The 13,980-nt window shown below is 39.8% G+C and overlaps 1 protein-coding gene across 1 annotated transcript in view; it reads left to right on the forward strand.

Annotated features, from left to right (window-relative positions):
• The window catches only part of EMCN (endomucin), a 52,022-nt gene extending 39,430 nt beyond the window's left edge, over positions 1–12,592 (forward strand). Inside the window, 2 exon segments of the mRNA XM_079307100.1 lie at positions 9,582–9,644; positions 10,866–12,592. Coding sequence (XP_079163226.1) covers positions 9,582–9,640 — 59 coding nt within the window. The 3' untranslated portion in view covers positions 9,641–9,644; positions 10,866–12,592.
• The last annotated feature ends 1,388 nt before the right edge of the window (positions 12,593–13,980 follow it).

Below are 13,980 nucleotides of genomic sequence, written 5' to 3' on the forward strand. Positions count from 1 at the left end.
GGTAACAGTGATCATGGCGTTTATCAGATGGATCTGGTTGTACAAGAAGTTTGAAGACTGGTGATATCAGAATCACAGAATGCTCTGAATTGGAAGGGACCCTCAGGTGAACTTGAGTGACTGGCCCACGTGAAGATCCAGCCCAGAGCCTTGGTGTTATTATTACTGTGCTCCAGCCAACTGAGCTAATATCCCAGGGATCAAAAGGTTTGGGAGTCAGTGCTGTGTGTAATCAGGCTTCTGTTGGAGTTGGTGTCAGCAGTGTTCAGTCAGCCCCTTTGCATTCAAAACCCTGCTCATTGCAAATCCTTCTGTCCTGTGCTTCAGGGTCTTACAAAATCTGTGATAGTAAAGCCTAAAGGAACAAAGGTTACTGATAACATGCACAATAGAAAGAAAAAATCTCAAAGCAAAGAGATGGATACAGTTATAGGTTCTGCAAAAAATGGAGTGGCACAAAATAGGACTGAGGTAGAACAGAATTCTAACTAATCAATCAAAACCCCTCAATCTCTCACAGTAGAGCTGATAGTGGTGAAACTTCACACCTTCACCCAATGCTTTCTCAGTCAGGTAGGTCCCACTTCATCTGTAAAAGTCCTTCCAGAAAAACAGTGTCTTACTTTCTACTTTTTAGCTATAATACTCTTTTTTTGCTTTTAAGCTTTTTGGCCCTCTGTTTCTCCTACTGACATTTCTGAGGCTGACCAATAGCTACTCTTTCCTTTTGTCTAAATCCTTGGGAAGTCCTCTGAGATACAGCACTCGATCTGAACTCTCCTTAGCTTGCTGCAGAGGCACACTTTGGACTCACTAGCCTTCTCTGCAACTTCCTGAAGCTTTTGTGCAATCCAAAAGAACCACTGGGTATCTCTGGCAGCCCTTGTGCAAACCAGAATCCTGCAAGGTTCCCATGGCCTCTTGACACAGAGCTAGGGGCTAGAGTGGGACAGGAAGGGCCTGCTCCATCACAGGACATATAATTCTGTCCCACTGCTGCTGGGTAAAGGCAAACTACACTTTGGCTCTTTAGAGGATGCATTTCTGAGCTTCATGATTTGGGATTTTTAAAATTTTTTTTTAAGGGTATGTCTTTGGGAATGGACTTCTGGCTTTATTTTAATATAGAGTTGTGTGTATGTTTTCTTAAAAATGTACTCTTTTTTTGAAAGCTGAATGAAATTAGAAACTAATAAAGAACATTTTTTGGTTGATTCTGCCCTCATGCCATTTCAAAACCAAAGTGATTTCATTGATAGTAGCAGAACTGGGAGGGTTGTTGTTGTTTGTTGTTTCTTTCTTTCTTTCTTTCTTTCTTTCTTTTGTGTAGGTGGTTTTTTGTTTGTATGGGGGTTTTTTTGTGGGGTTTTTTTTGGTTGTTGTTTTTTTCCCCTCAAGATGAGCCCTGTTGCCTGTTAATCAGCTACTGGTTTACCAAATATGTGAGCATCTTCCATCCATATATTCTTTTTTACTGAACTATGATGTGTGCATACTATAATTAGAAGGTTTGAGTCATAACCACTTAGAAGACAAGATTCTTGCCCTCTTCTCATTAATGCAATTCATATTTAAACCAGCTGCCATTTTCTCTTGAATTCTTACATCGTTATATGTTTCAAAATTAAACAAGCTTTCACAGAAATTGAAGTCCTGCTTTTGCCTAGGTTTTTAGAGTCACTTTATTTTTTATATTAAAAGCACTCTAGCAGAGGGGTCTGTTTCTTCTAGAAATATTTGTCACTCATACAGGTATTTTAAATATGTTAGGATGTCTCCTCATTTGAATCAGATTTACTTGCTTTATTAAAAGCTCAGGCATAAAGGCAAATGTTTCTCATGGAATAGGCACAAGAACTGCCTGACTCATGGGCCTTCTCACAACTACTGACAACAATTGCCCTCCATAAAACTTCTTTACAAGTGTTCTTTTCCTATGGTGCAGCTGTTTAGAATGTGTGTTGTGGCTGTCTCTGTATGTACCTACAAAACCACAATAAGATGTGAGTAGAAAGACTGAAATTAGAAGGATCTAAAGAGCAGCCTTAACTTCACAGGCAGGGGCTACATCATCCCCTCACTATTAATAGGCAGCTCTTCCCTAAGGTCAAGCTTATCTACAATGAAGTTCTGCTTTGATATGTATTCAAATTAACCTTTATTAGAGGTATACGTTCTATTTTGTTTTTTTCATTTTTGCTTTTCATTCCAAACAGAACACTTTGAGATTGTAAAATTTTATAAAATATATGCAGGACAAATAAGGGCCTACAAACTGTTCAAGCAAGCAACCTGGAAAGACCCTGGGTCAGTGTTGTACATAGATCCTGATCAAAGGTTATGGTGAGTTTAATCTTGCCTTCTTTTATCTGTCTAAAAACCATGCCAGCTGCACATAGTTGAGAGATATGTATGTGTCCAGAGGGCTGTTTATCCCATCTGCCTTGGACATCTATCTTGAGCTGGAATGGGCTGACTTGTGGCAGTCCATTGGCTCCTGAAAGATCCTATTTTAGGACTTCTAAATTAGGTTGTGAATATGAAATGAAAGAAAAAGGAAAAACTCCTTTTTCAGAGGCACAGCTGGATTAAATTTAATCAAGAATATTATTTCAAATACCTACAATTAATGTGAAAGAATACAGGAAAAGAATAGTTTTCAATTAAGCCTGGACTAAAGTAATGTTTTTTAATGGAGTAGTATCATCAGGAAGTAGTATCATCAGTAGGTAAAATGGAGCTTTAATATTGTAATTTTTTATAACTCTTCTTAGAAAGATGGAATTGCTAATGGCTTTGAGTTCTAAGGCACAAATGGTGTAGAATGGATGTAAAGTATAAAACCAGGGAAAACTAAACTAGAATCAGTAAATTTTTCATGCCTGTTTGTCAGTGAACTGCAACACCTGATGCAAGATAAGTGCCTGTTCTTGCATCTTACTTGAAAACTCAGCTTGGATAAAAATTGTCTCAAAAGTTTTACACTAATGTACAAATGCAGGACTTATGGCAGCCATTTCATGTTGGTGGTACAGACAAATTTAGGGTGGCTTTGCCTAGGGAGAATAAATGTTCTTTTACAATACAATGTTCTAGAAAATCTGCCAGCAAAAATATTTATTTGAGATTCAACATAGCCCACAGATCTGCACACTTGTCTTGTCAGTGATAGTTATATTTCCTGAGAATATAAGATGAAGGGTTTTAATTGATGACTAAGAGATCAATACCATCAGCCACGAGTATTGCTTGTCTTGAAAACAGACCTAACTTTTTCTGTAAGGCTTCTTGTGTATTACACTGAAAAACAGCAAAGGTATTGATCACCTTTTCAGGACTCATGAAAAATGTTGAGAGATGAAAATTTCTCAGTTACAGAAAGACTGGTGAATATAAATTTGGGTAAGGCTGCTCCATACAGGTGTATGATGTCTGATAGAAGCATTGATACCTGAGTAATGACTTCAGAATTTTATTTTATGGACCTTGCCTGAAATAATTATTCTAGAGCAGGTAAAATGTATGAAAGACCTTTTAAGTAGAAGCACACCAGCTCAATATTCAATGTAAAGTCGCATAGGAATGTGCAGGTGACATAATATTTCAAACATGTTAGGTATAATCCTGGCACCTAAGCATAAGCTGATCCAATAAAGCATGATTTATAACCAGACTGAGCTGTTTTGAGGTGAAAGGGTAGGATATGACTTACTGGCTTGTAGAGATATTGCCTGTTCTGCACTGAATTTGCTGAAAGGGTGTTAAATGTGTCAGAGCTGTGGTAGCTCAGATTTTGGTGAGACGCCTGAAATGGAAGGTGGCTGGAGAAGGATTTGTGGCACATGTCTGCATTAGGGCTTCCTGAGATACCCACTGTGGATTAAAAGGTAAAAATTCAAGTGATGTTGCTAAACAGGGTTGGGAAAATGTATCAGGCAAAGATGGATATTTGGGAGACACCTAACCTCTTCCATTGGTAAATCCTTTAACTTATGGCAGTCATACAGGAGAAGGAGATCAGTTAATACCTAGAGGTGCTCTCTGGTGGCAGCGCAGTGCAAAGAAGCATGAACTGAGGAAGCAGGAAAACCTTCATTTTCCATATGCTCCACATCTCTTCCAAAAGCTGCTGCTGTTCAACAGCAGTGATGGCCTTAGAGCTGCTTTAGCTGAACCTCAAGACTACCCACTGCAGTTCTAGGGCTTGCACATGGAAAATCCTGTGGTGTTCTGAAACAGTGTGGTGAGATGACAATGTCTTCATCACTGCTTTCCATAACCCTCCAAATGCTGAGACTAATTGTTGTGCCTCACTCATCAAAGCATAGATGTGGTTTTGGTACAATGGGGCAAATCAGGAGCTGGTACATACCTTGTTTCCTGTTATGCTGAGTACATCTGGGCATGGGCCATGGCATTTGAGAAGGTAAGAAATTTTTGGGGTTTACCTCATTAGGGACCCAACTGAGGGAAATCTACCCCTGCAAGGGGGCATGAGTCCTTAGTGGGCCATGAGGTTTCTTAACATGCATTGAGACTTTGACCTCTTTCTCACTATGTCTAGGATCTAAATGGATGTCTCTAGGAGCAGGTGAAGAATCTGAGTCACTCTGTCAGGGGAAGTTCCCTTTCCCACTTCCTTGCAAGATAAGCAGTGTAGGTCAGTGAAGAGCAGTCTGCTGGCACGCTTCATGCTTAGGACTGGTAAGAGCAGCTGCTCCTGCTAATGTAGGATATGATATTGACTATTTCTGTTTTCTAGTCTGAGGTGTAGTTCAGGGTCTTATGTTTTTTCCCCTGCACAAAGAACACTGAGAAGCTGCTTTATAGAAAAGGGTCCCCTTGCAACAGAGAAAGATTTCAAGTATTTCCTTCCCTCTCTTTCTTTCTCATTTGCTGATATTCTATTTTTTAACCTTGCATTGTATAATAGCCTGAAGTCATTTTTCTTGCTTCACAGGAACTGAAGAATAAACTTTCTTAGCTTGTGGTTGGGCTTTTTGTTTATTCACACCACAAAGTTCTGACTGCACACAATTCCAGCTGAAACTTTTGGACAAAACTGTTGTCAAAAACATAGTCAAACTGTAGTCAAAATAGCATATGTTTCCTTCTGTATCTCTAATTTGGTTTGTGAGCTGTGCATATATTCAAGGGTTTTTTAGGCAGTCTCTTCCATTCAGCCAGCTAAAGGTGAGATGATGTTTTCCCCTGTGAAGCATTTGCTGACTTTCCAGCCTGCAGTTTTCTGAGATGCTCTGAGGGAGCCTCCTCCTGCCCTTTGCTGCCCATTCAGCAGCAATTGCCTTCAAGTCCTTCACCTGAACGTTTGCACACAGCCTGTCTCTGCCATGGTGGATTGTTCAGATCCTTCTGGCATGCTGGCAGTGGTGAGGAGCAGTTTGCAGGGAAATGGTGGAGCTACAGCCAGGGGAGCTACAGCACGTTGCAGGTGCTGGACCCACTGGCCCACACCAAACCCAGCCACTGGTTCCCATTTAATGCTGTTCTCCATCATCTTTCTTTCAGTTCAAAAAAATTTTGATTCCTGTATCTGCAGAGGTAGTTTTATACTTTTATAAAAGACAGGCTTCTGCAATCAGATTTTACTTAAAGCTTGCTTTAGTTCTTTGTTCCAAATCTTATTGCCACTTAAAAGCAATTTCTCAGCAGCAGATATTACAGTGAAATAACAGCACAACTAATTTTTTCTTAGAACGTAATCTGAGATGCAGTACAACCCATTTTTTATGTAAAAGACTGTTTTTATATCCTTTTTCTTCCAGCTTTCCCAATAATGTCAGAGGGCTTTAGCCAGGTCAAAGAGTTTCTGTACTCATAGTTCTTGGTCTGTACTATCTTTTATGTCATGATGTTCTGCAGTGTATGTGTATTCTGAATAATCAGATTCTGAATCAAATGTAGAGGGGCAGGAGGAGAGGGAAAATTGCAGTAAGATTAATACAATAGCCTTCCACTACGGTGAGACAAAGAAATGTTTGTTTCAGAGCTTCAAAACTGATCTTATTGCAATCTGTAATTTCAGCTGATTGTACCCATTACTTATTCACATACATTGGCATCAGAATGCAACATTAATGGTTGGAAAGGAGTATATTTGTAAGTGAAAAATCAAAATAAATACTGCATAAGGGAAATTTTAATTAGGAACATTTAGGAGCATCTCCTAACACAATCAGGAACATTTTCACTGCAGCACTATTTCTTTTCTGATTATCTTTCAGCTTGGAAGAGCCCTCAGTAGCTGTGTATTAAGTCTTCTTCCCATGCACTTAAAACAAAAAGGATGAGGACTTATGAGTATGATTTTTTTTTCTTGTACATCTTCCTTGTCTTTATCCTTTTGATAACCATGACCATGTTTCAGAGGAGAAAGAGTGCAGGGTTATTGGATCAGGCCCAGTGCCTACGCTGCCAGTTTCTTTGGGTGAATCAGTGACCAAGGCTCTGGCAGAAGTACAGAGGGTGCCACGTGGAGGCTGTGTGTATAAAGACCACTGCTGTATTGTGTAAGCTGTTAGAGCACATCTCCTTTAGCATTGAGGCTAAGAAACCATCAGCTGAGCCAGCTGTACCTGCTGGGATCCTGGATCTCTGTAGCCTCAAATCCAGGCACAGAGGATTTGTTAGAGGATGGATCACATGAGGTGAAAGGAAGTGTAACAAACAGGAAAGGAGTCCAATAACGTGTCCTACATCATGGTGTTCCAGCAGCCTGTGGCTTGGAGACATCCTTAATCAGGCTTTTTATCCTTGGTGTTGCATACTTTTTAGTGGCTTTTAATTCCACAAATTTGTTTTGTTTGTTGTGGTATCAGCAGCAATAAAGCTACAATTTAACTACAGATCTGTCTGTTATATGATTGTAATAGTTGGAGACTTCATGATGCCTGTTTTTGCAATCCAATTTCAGACAAAAATCAACAAACAGGTGCAACAGTGAAGGAAGAGAGGGAGACTAAAGGCAAGCCTTGCATATCAACTCAAACTTCCATGTCAGTGTCTGATTTCATTTCCCAAATACGCCGCCTAAGGCCTCTTTCTCCAACTGCATAATTTCTTTCACTTTCTGTAGAAGTGCATGATATATATGAGGTTGGCTTCTCACTGCCCTCTGCCAATCTCTCTGAGCCTGCAACTCCTCCTCCATCAGGAGAGGTGTCACATGGCAAGACCACAGCTAAAGGGAGTCATGGAGCTCTTGCAGCTGTGCAGTTGTTGTGGTAGCACTTTAACTGCTACAAATACTTTCTTCCAGTTCCCTTCATCTCCCGTTTTTCTGAGGCCACTCACTTCTTTTTCAAGGTAGAAAAATGTACAGTGAATCTTCAACTCATTATCAGAAAGTTATTGACATAGTAGCCATCAAATTGGATCAATACCTTATGCAAGATACTTAATACCTAAATAGTGAGAAGCTGATGGTTGAAGTTTCTCCTGGTACCTTTCATCTCCAGGTGCACAACACTAGTTTGTCATTCTTCTCTAAATGCATAATCCAGAGTAAATAAAATCCCAGTTTTTCTCTGATGATGTTGTGCAGCAATTTTGCTCTTGTTGGTGTATTTTGAGGAACTATACCCTTTATTTTTCAACAGTGGCCTCAGGTTGAACCAGGGGAGTTTACATTGGATATTAGGGAAAAATTCTTCGCAAAAAAAGGTTGTTAAGCGTTGGAAAAGCCTTTCTAGAGTAATTGTAGAGTCATCACTACTGGAAGTGTTCAAAAAATGTGTGGATGGGGCACTTGAGGCTTAGTGGTGAACATGGAGATCATGCTGGGCTGGCAGTTAGACTTGATGATGTTAAACTATGTGTATTTCCATACTCAATAGTTTTATGATCCTGTGACAGCCTTCAAAGGATCCAGGTAATATATCTGGATTGGTTGAGCACCTCCATTCCATCCTTTATTTTCTCAATCAGCAATAATTCAGTGTGAAATAATTTCTTCAATCTATTAACATGCCATCTGTTCTGACAAACTACTGAACACAAGTATTTTGTTTTCATTTCCCTTATAGGAAGCAAGGTTTAATCAATTTGTTTTGATGGGTGATGGTTTGGGGACAAGTTTAGGGGACTTTTCAGTCTTGGATTCTATTTGTGTCAGTTAAGACTGTTTTGAGATGAATAAAAATGTCTTCTTACTTGCAGCTAACCTGAATATTCTTCTTGGTTTGCCCTTTGAGTTACAACTGCATGTTTAGCAGAATATCAAACTGCTGAACCATTGAACTCCAAAACTGATCTGGAGAGCTCTCTGTGCAGTCTCCAGGTATACTGCAGCCCTGTACCTAATCCTATCCACTACCCTTTTATCCCTTGAACAGAGAGCATCTGTGACCACTTCTTCTACAGTGTCTAATCATGGACTCTTCATCACTGAATTGTTGGCTGCCACTAATGATTCCAGACCTTACAATGTAAATATCTTGAGGCACGTTTGCAGCCATGGAGTAGCCATGACCTGCTTTTGTTTCACAAGGCTTGAAGTGCAGCAGGGAAGCAGTGTAGAACCTCCCTGCCAGCATCCATCCCTCACCAGACACTGCCCAGGCAATAGCTGGGGGCAGTTCACTGCTCCAGGGATAAAGGGCATAGCACCAGGAAATCTGGACAGGGTGTGAGTGGCTGTGAGTTCTGAAACTGTATCTTAGCAACACTTCAAAATTATTTTACAATACTTATTTTTCCACAATTGAACACTTGGGAAGTGAACACCATTCCAGCACACTGTTGAACAGTTTGCAGCAGATACCAAGTCTTCTACTCATCTCCAAAAAGCTGCACTAAATTAACGAGTCTTTTTGTGCTGTGAAGAAAAGCTGTCTGAAAACTATTGATAAGTCTTTTCCATTCTCTTCAGGAGTGCAACTATTTAATTTGGCTGCTAATTATTTTAATGCCTAATCAGTGATTTTTTTTATAATCCTAATTTGTATTACAATTTGCAACCCTAGGCCATTGTTCATTTGTAGCTTTTTAATACACACTCACCTCTCCTGGAATGTAATACTATCACTTCCTTGCCTCTCATGTGGGCATGAGGAATTAAATTGTCTCCTGCAAGTGAGCAGGGAGGCAGAAGAAGATATTTGGGTTTTCCTGACCTCATCCTGTTTTCATATGGCTCTGGATTCTCCAGGGAAGGAATATTGAGAACTGTGTGAAGTTCTTAAATGTTCTCCTTCTGCTTTGGAGGAACTGAGCTGATGTCAGTATTACTGGCAAAAATTAATTTTATAGTTGTATCTACTTATTTTTATAAGTCAATATTCTAATCATAGCCATGAATTAATTAAAGTCTTATTCCTGTTCAACCCCCATGAGAACTGCCTTGGAAAATGTTTTGTGGTAGTAACCCATCATTTATGACCAAATCACAGGGGAAATAATCTGTAAAATAGGAAGAGTGGTAAAAATCTATTGTGTGGACAATTTTAGGTGTTAAGTAAATCTGACAAGGAGACTGGCTAGTTTGTACCCTGGTCAGTGATGTGTTCCTGCTAGACTCATTTCCATGTTTATCTGATGCAAATGTATTTTCTGTTTCTTAGGAGAGCACTCATCTCATGGGAAGAATAAAACTCGGCAACTCTTCACATCTCAGCAATAAATATGTAAGTTTATAGCCTTTGTTTTCCATCCTGTAACATTAGTGTTTGTTAGTCCCTCTAATACTTTTTAGTCTCAGCATTGTGCCATATAATTTTAAAAAAGGGTTAAAAATGCAAGCCAAAAAGAGAAATTACTTTAGTTGGCAGCAGCCTCAAGGAAAAAATGGCTTAAACAAAGCTCAGCTGGAGCACCCCATCGTGAGCAGATTCACAGGCAAACTGGGGGGCTGAAGAAGATGCCAACTCACAGACCTTATAGGCAAGAGCATGTGACTTTATCTGTTCAGCATTTCCTGGATGTAAACTCCTGGGTGAATTTTCTTTCTGTTTGTGTGAGAAATAATAGATTTTAAAGGGTAGATACCTATTAAAAAACAAAATTTGGTACCCAGAAGTTCTTTACTCCATTTTTTCCATGAAAAATCTGAATCTTTTTCACTTCATGCAAAAGGCAGCACTTTTCTTGAGGTAGTTTATTATGGCTTGAAATCCTCAGTGTTTAACATATATAGCAAACATTAGATGGCATTTTTAAGTGTGAGAGAGCAGAGACCACCCAAGCACCTCTGAAACTCAGTTTTTTAGGTGCTGCATTTTCCTTCATGTATGAAGCTTTCTCAGGCACAATATCCACTTCCCCTGGAGCTGCTTCTCTCGTTTGTGGAGAGCTGTGGTCCTCTGCTGAGGGTGGGAGAGGGAAGCAGCTGTGGAAGGGCCCTGTGTGACCAGGGTAGAGCAGGAGGCAGGGGACAAGGATGTCCTGAGGAGCTGGGTGTCACAGCATCCACAGGATGGACCTGACAGAGGCTCTGCCAAAGCCCAGCCTCCCACCAGCACTGTAGGATGAAGCCCCTCTAGAATGGGTCCCATCCCCCTCCACTGAGAAGCATCTGGTTGACCAGAAATGTGAAGATATCTTTGATGGTTTTGACCTATTCTCATTTCCCCTAGGTAAAAACCAAGCTTTCAGGATGCCAATAGCAAGGACAAAATTGCCTCCTTTGTTCCTTGAATTAGAGCAGCAGAATACAGTTTTGCCTACATTACTGAAAACACAGAGATGGTTCAATTTGTGTGGATCCAGAACAAGGGCCTGGGCAATTAATTTAATCCTTATTGTCTATCCCATAGTGGATTTATTCAGTGTCTTCTATTTTACTTACCCTTATGTTCCTGAACAATCTTACCTGGAATAATAATCTTGAGATACTCTTGTCACTTCAGATGTGAAGAAGCCTGTTTTATCACAATATGCAGGAACATCTTACCAAAGTTGTGTTTCAATGGGAAATGAGGAGAATCTGAAGCCTTTTACCACCAGGACACTTGTGTTAATGACCAGATTTTGACTTCTAAATCTCAAGCATCTCTTTTCCCTTCTGGAATGACATGAAAATTTTTGATGGCTTAATAACTTGTATATCATGTATATTTATTATTTTCACATATAGTAAAAGCAAGGAAGCAAGGTTGAAGAGAATGTAAAAACAAGAAGGGTGAAGATAATGTAAAAATTTGCATTTGATATTTGCATAGTAGCTACTGAAAATGTTTTCTGCACACAGGAAGAAATATGTCAGCATATTTTGTTGAACTTATGGTAGCTATGGATCTTTTAACTGTATGTAGCAGAATACAAGCCAGGCCTGACCCTTGAAACAGGACTGGGCAAACAGCCACTATGAAAATTAATTCAGTGATTTGCATGAGACTCCTCACTGTAGCACATGCTTTGCTTGTCATAAATGTTTACAGGGTGGGATGCCTGGCTGAGATGCTGAAGTGTGGGCTTCTTTTTGTGAAGGGAGGAATGTACCTTGCACTGAGGATCTTTGAAATTCTGTAAATTACTGAATATAATCCTTGCAATGTAGCAGGCAGTAGTTGGTTTTTCACCTGTTCCTTGGCTAATTGCATTGTGTGTGCTACAAATATGATTCCCATATAGCCTGGGGCACACAGTGGGAATCAGCAAGGTAAGCAATTTCACAGATGAACCTTCTTCCCTGTGTTCTGAGTGAGGCATGAGATTCCTGCAGGTTATTGAATAACTCTGGAAGTTCAAAGTGTGTTTCAAGTGCTAATTACAGACACTCTTAATTTGTACAGAGCTGGCAGTTCCAAAATATCAAGTAGTGCTTCTACCTGCATGTACCCTACATTTCTAGAACTATAAATGTTTGAAAGTTGTATTACTGTGAGCATCTGCTCAGTCTCAAGCCACTGACTGTAGCATTCCAAGAATTACCTTTTTTTTAATTGGGAAATGGAAAGAAGACAACTGGTGGTCTAAGTGCAGGACCAAGATCCAGGACAATCATCTATGTTTTGATACCTATTGATACAATGCTTTTGAGGAACTTTTCTCTCCAATTTCCTTCTCTAAAATATTAAAACTTACCTAGCATTATGGTGAGAGACTGAGCAGATTTATTAGTTCATGTCTATAGACAATTCTGAAAAGTGTTTATTTCCCTGTGCTTGGCCCTTGCTCTTACTTTCACTTTGGTGGGTCTGATAATTTTCTTTTTAGTGGCACCAGGAGAGACTTTTGGTGAAGCTCAATAAAAGATGGAAACAAACAAGTGTCCGTGGTGCAGCTGAACTTGTGGTTCATTCAGGTATTCCTGGATCACTTGTGTTCCCCTGGAGCAGAGAAGTCTTGGATGCCTACTTTGGAAAGCTCAGGCCATATAAAATATGCTAGTTGGCATATGCAACTATTCTGGTTCTTGATTGATGAGGTTTCCTTAAAAAAAGCAGTCATTGTGGATTTTCATGTTGATTAAAAACCCAAGGTATTTTATAGTGTGTTGTATCACAGTGAAAGGACAGTAAAGTAGAGGAATATTGTGAAATATCTGTTTGTGGTTTTGTGCAAAATCTGTTCAGAAACTACCATGTTGTGTCAAGAAAAAAAATTTACTGCCTATTAAAATTTATTCTCTTTATTAAGTAGCTATCTTTGTCTGTTTGCAGAAATGCAATCCATTGCCCATGTCTAGCACAACTATTGTCCATTACTCCATATTCCTGTTTCCCAGAATGAGTTGGGCCCTTTATGCCAAGCCTGGAGAGCAGACACTGGATATTCTGGGCGTGGTGGTGGCAGGGGCTCCATGAAACCTTGCAGAAGACATGCTGGAGGTGGCAAGTGGAAACTCCTCCTCATTATAATCAGTGATGGGGAGAGGACAGGCCTCTCTGCAAATCCTGATACTGGAAAAACAAAACAGGGAAGGTGTTTGGGCTCTTCATGATAAGGGGCATGGCAGACAACCAAGCACTCATTGGAAGACTGGGAAACAACTCCCAAAGAGACTGGCTTGTGCTGTGTGTGTATGAAGTAAAGAGGTGAGTTTAGTGGACAGCAGAAATAAGAGCCTGAGATCCTCTTAACCCCTGAAATGACAAAACTTTTGGTCAAGGGAGATATATGAACTTCCATTCTTCCAAGGGAATTGATGTTTGTATGAAGGAGAGAAGGCATATTTGCTTGAAGGATGTCTGTAAATCGCAGAAAGGATTTGGAAGAATATTTTCAAATATTCTTTGGGTGCTTTCCTTCTGCAGAGTTGAAGGTGCTGGAATTGCCTTTAATGGGAGGTGAACTGTCTGCAGAGGGAACTCAGTATTTTAAAAAGTTACAAGCAGTGGCTCAGGTAGATGAAAAAGAAATGAAAAATCAATTCAGGTTGTCTGGCTCAACAGCTCTGCTATAATGCATGTCTAAAAGAGCCACTAGAATTTTTCTAGTCACTAGTATGGCAAAAAAAAAAAAAAAAAAAAAAAAAAAAGCCAAAAGTTAAAGTTGGTCCTCCACTCTGAGGTTTGTCTATATGGGGATACTAGGAAAATGAATTTACATTTGTAAAAGTCTTCTCACCAAAGTTTGACTAAATCTTCTGTGGACAATCCTATCTCAATTTAATGTTCTTCAGCTTCTGTGTCCTAATTTGCTAGAGAAGTGAATGACATCCATTTCACTGTGGAATGAACATGCCCACAGAAATGTAATTCAACTGGATCTGCTTACATATTAGTTCAGCTCATGAGTTACTTGTTAAACAAGTTTGTAGGTCGAGTGTATGATTCTGATCTACATGCTACAATCAAGACTGCAGAACATATTTGGCTGGCAAAGACTTTGGGATATTAATTGCTGCCAGCAAAGTGTGCAGGGCTCAGGTTTGCCAGGAGAAAGTGTTTTCAGCACTGCTCCTCTCAGGCTTAACTTGGGAAGGCAAAGTCATTGTCTTCAAGCACAGAAAAATCCCCTGAGCTCTTCCCAGAGTCTAACCCTGCTCAGTAAAAAGATTTGTAGTATTTTGGGAGTGAC

This window comes from Erithacus rubecula, assembly GCF_903797595.1.
Source record: "Erithacus rubecula genome assembly, chromosome: 5".
Lineage (NCBI taxonomy): Eukaryota > Metazoa > Chordata > Aves > Passeriformes > Muscicapidae > Erithacus > Erithacus rubecula.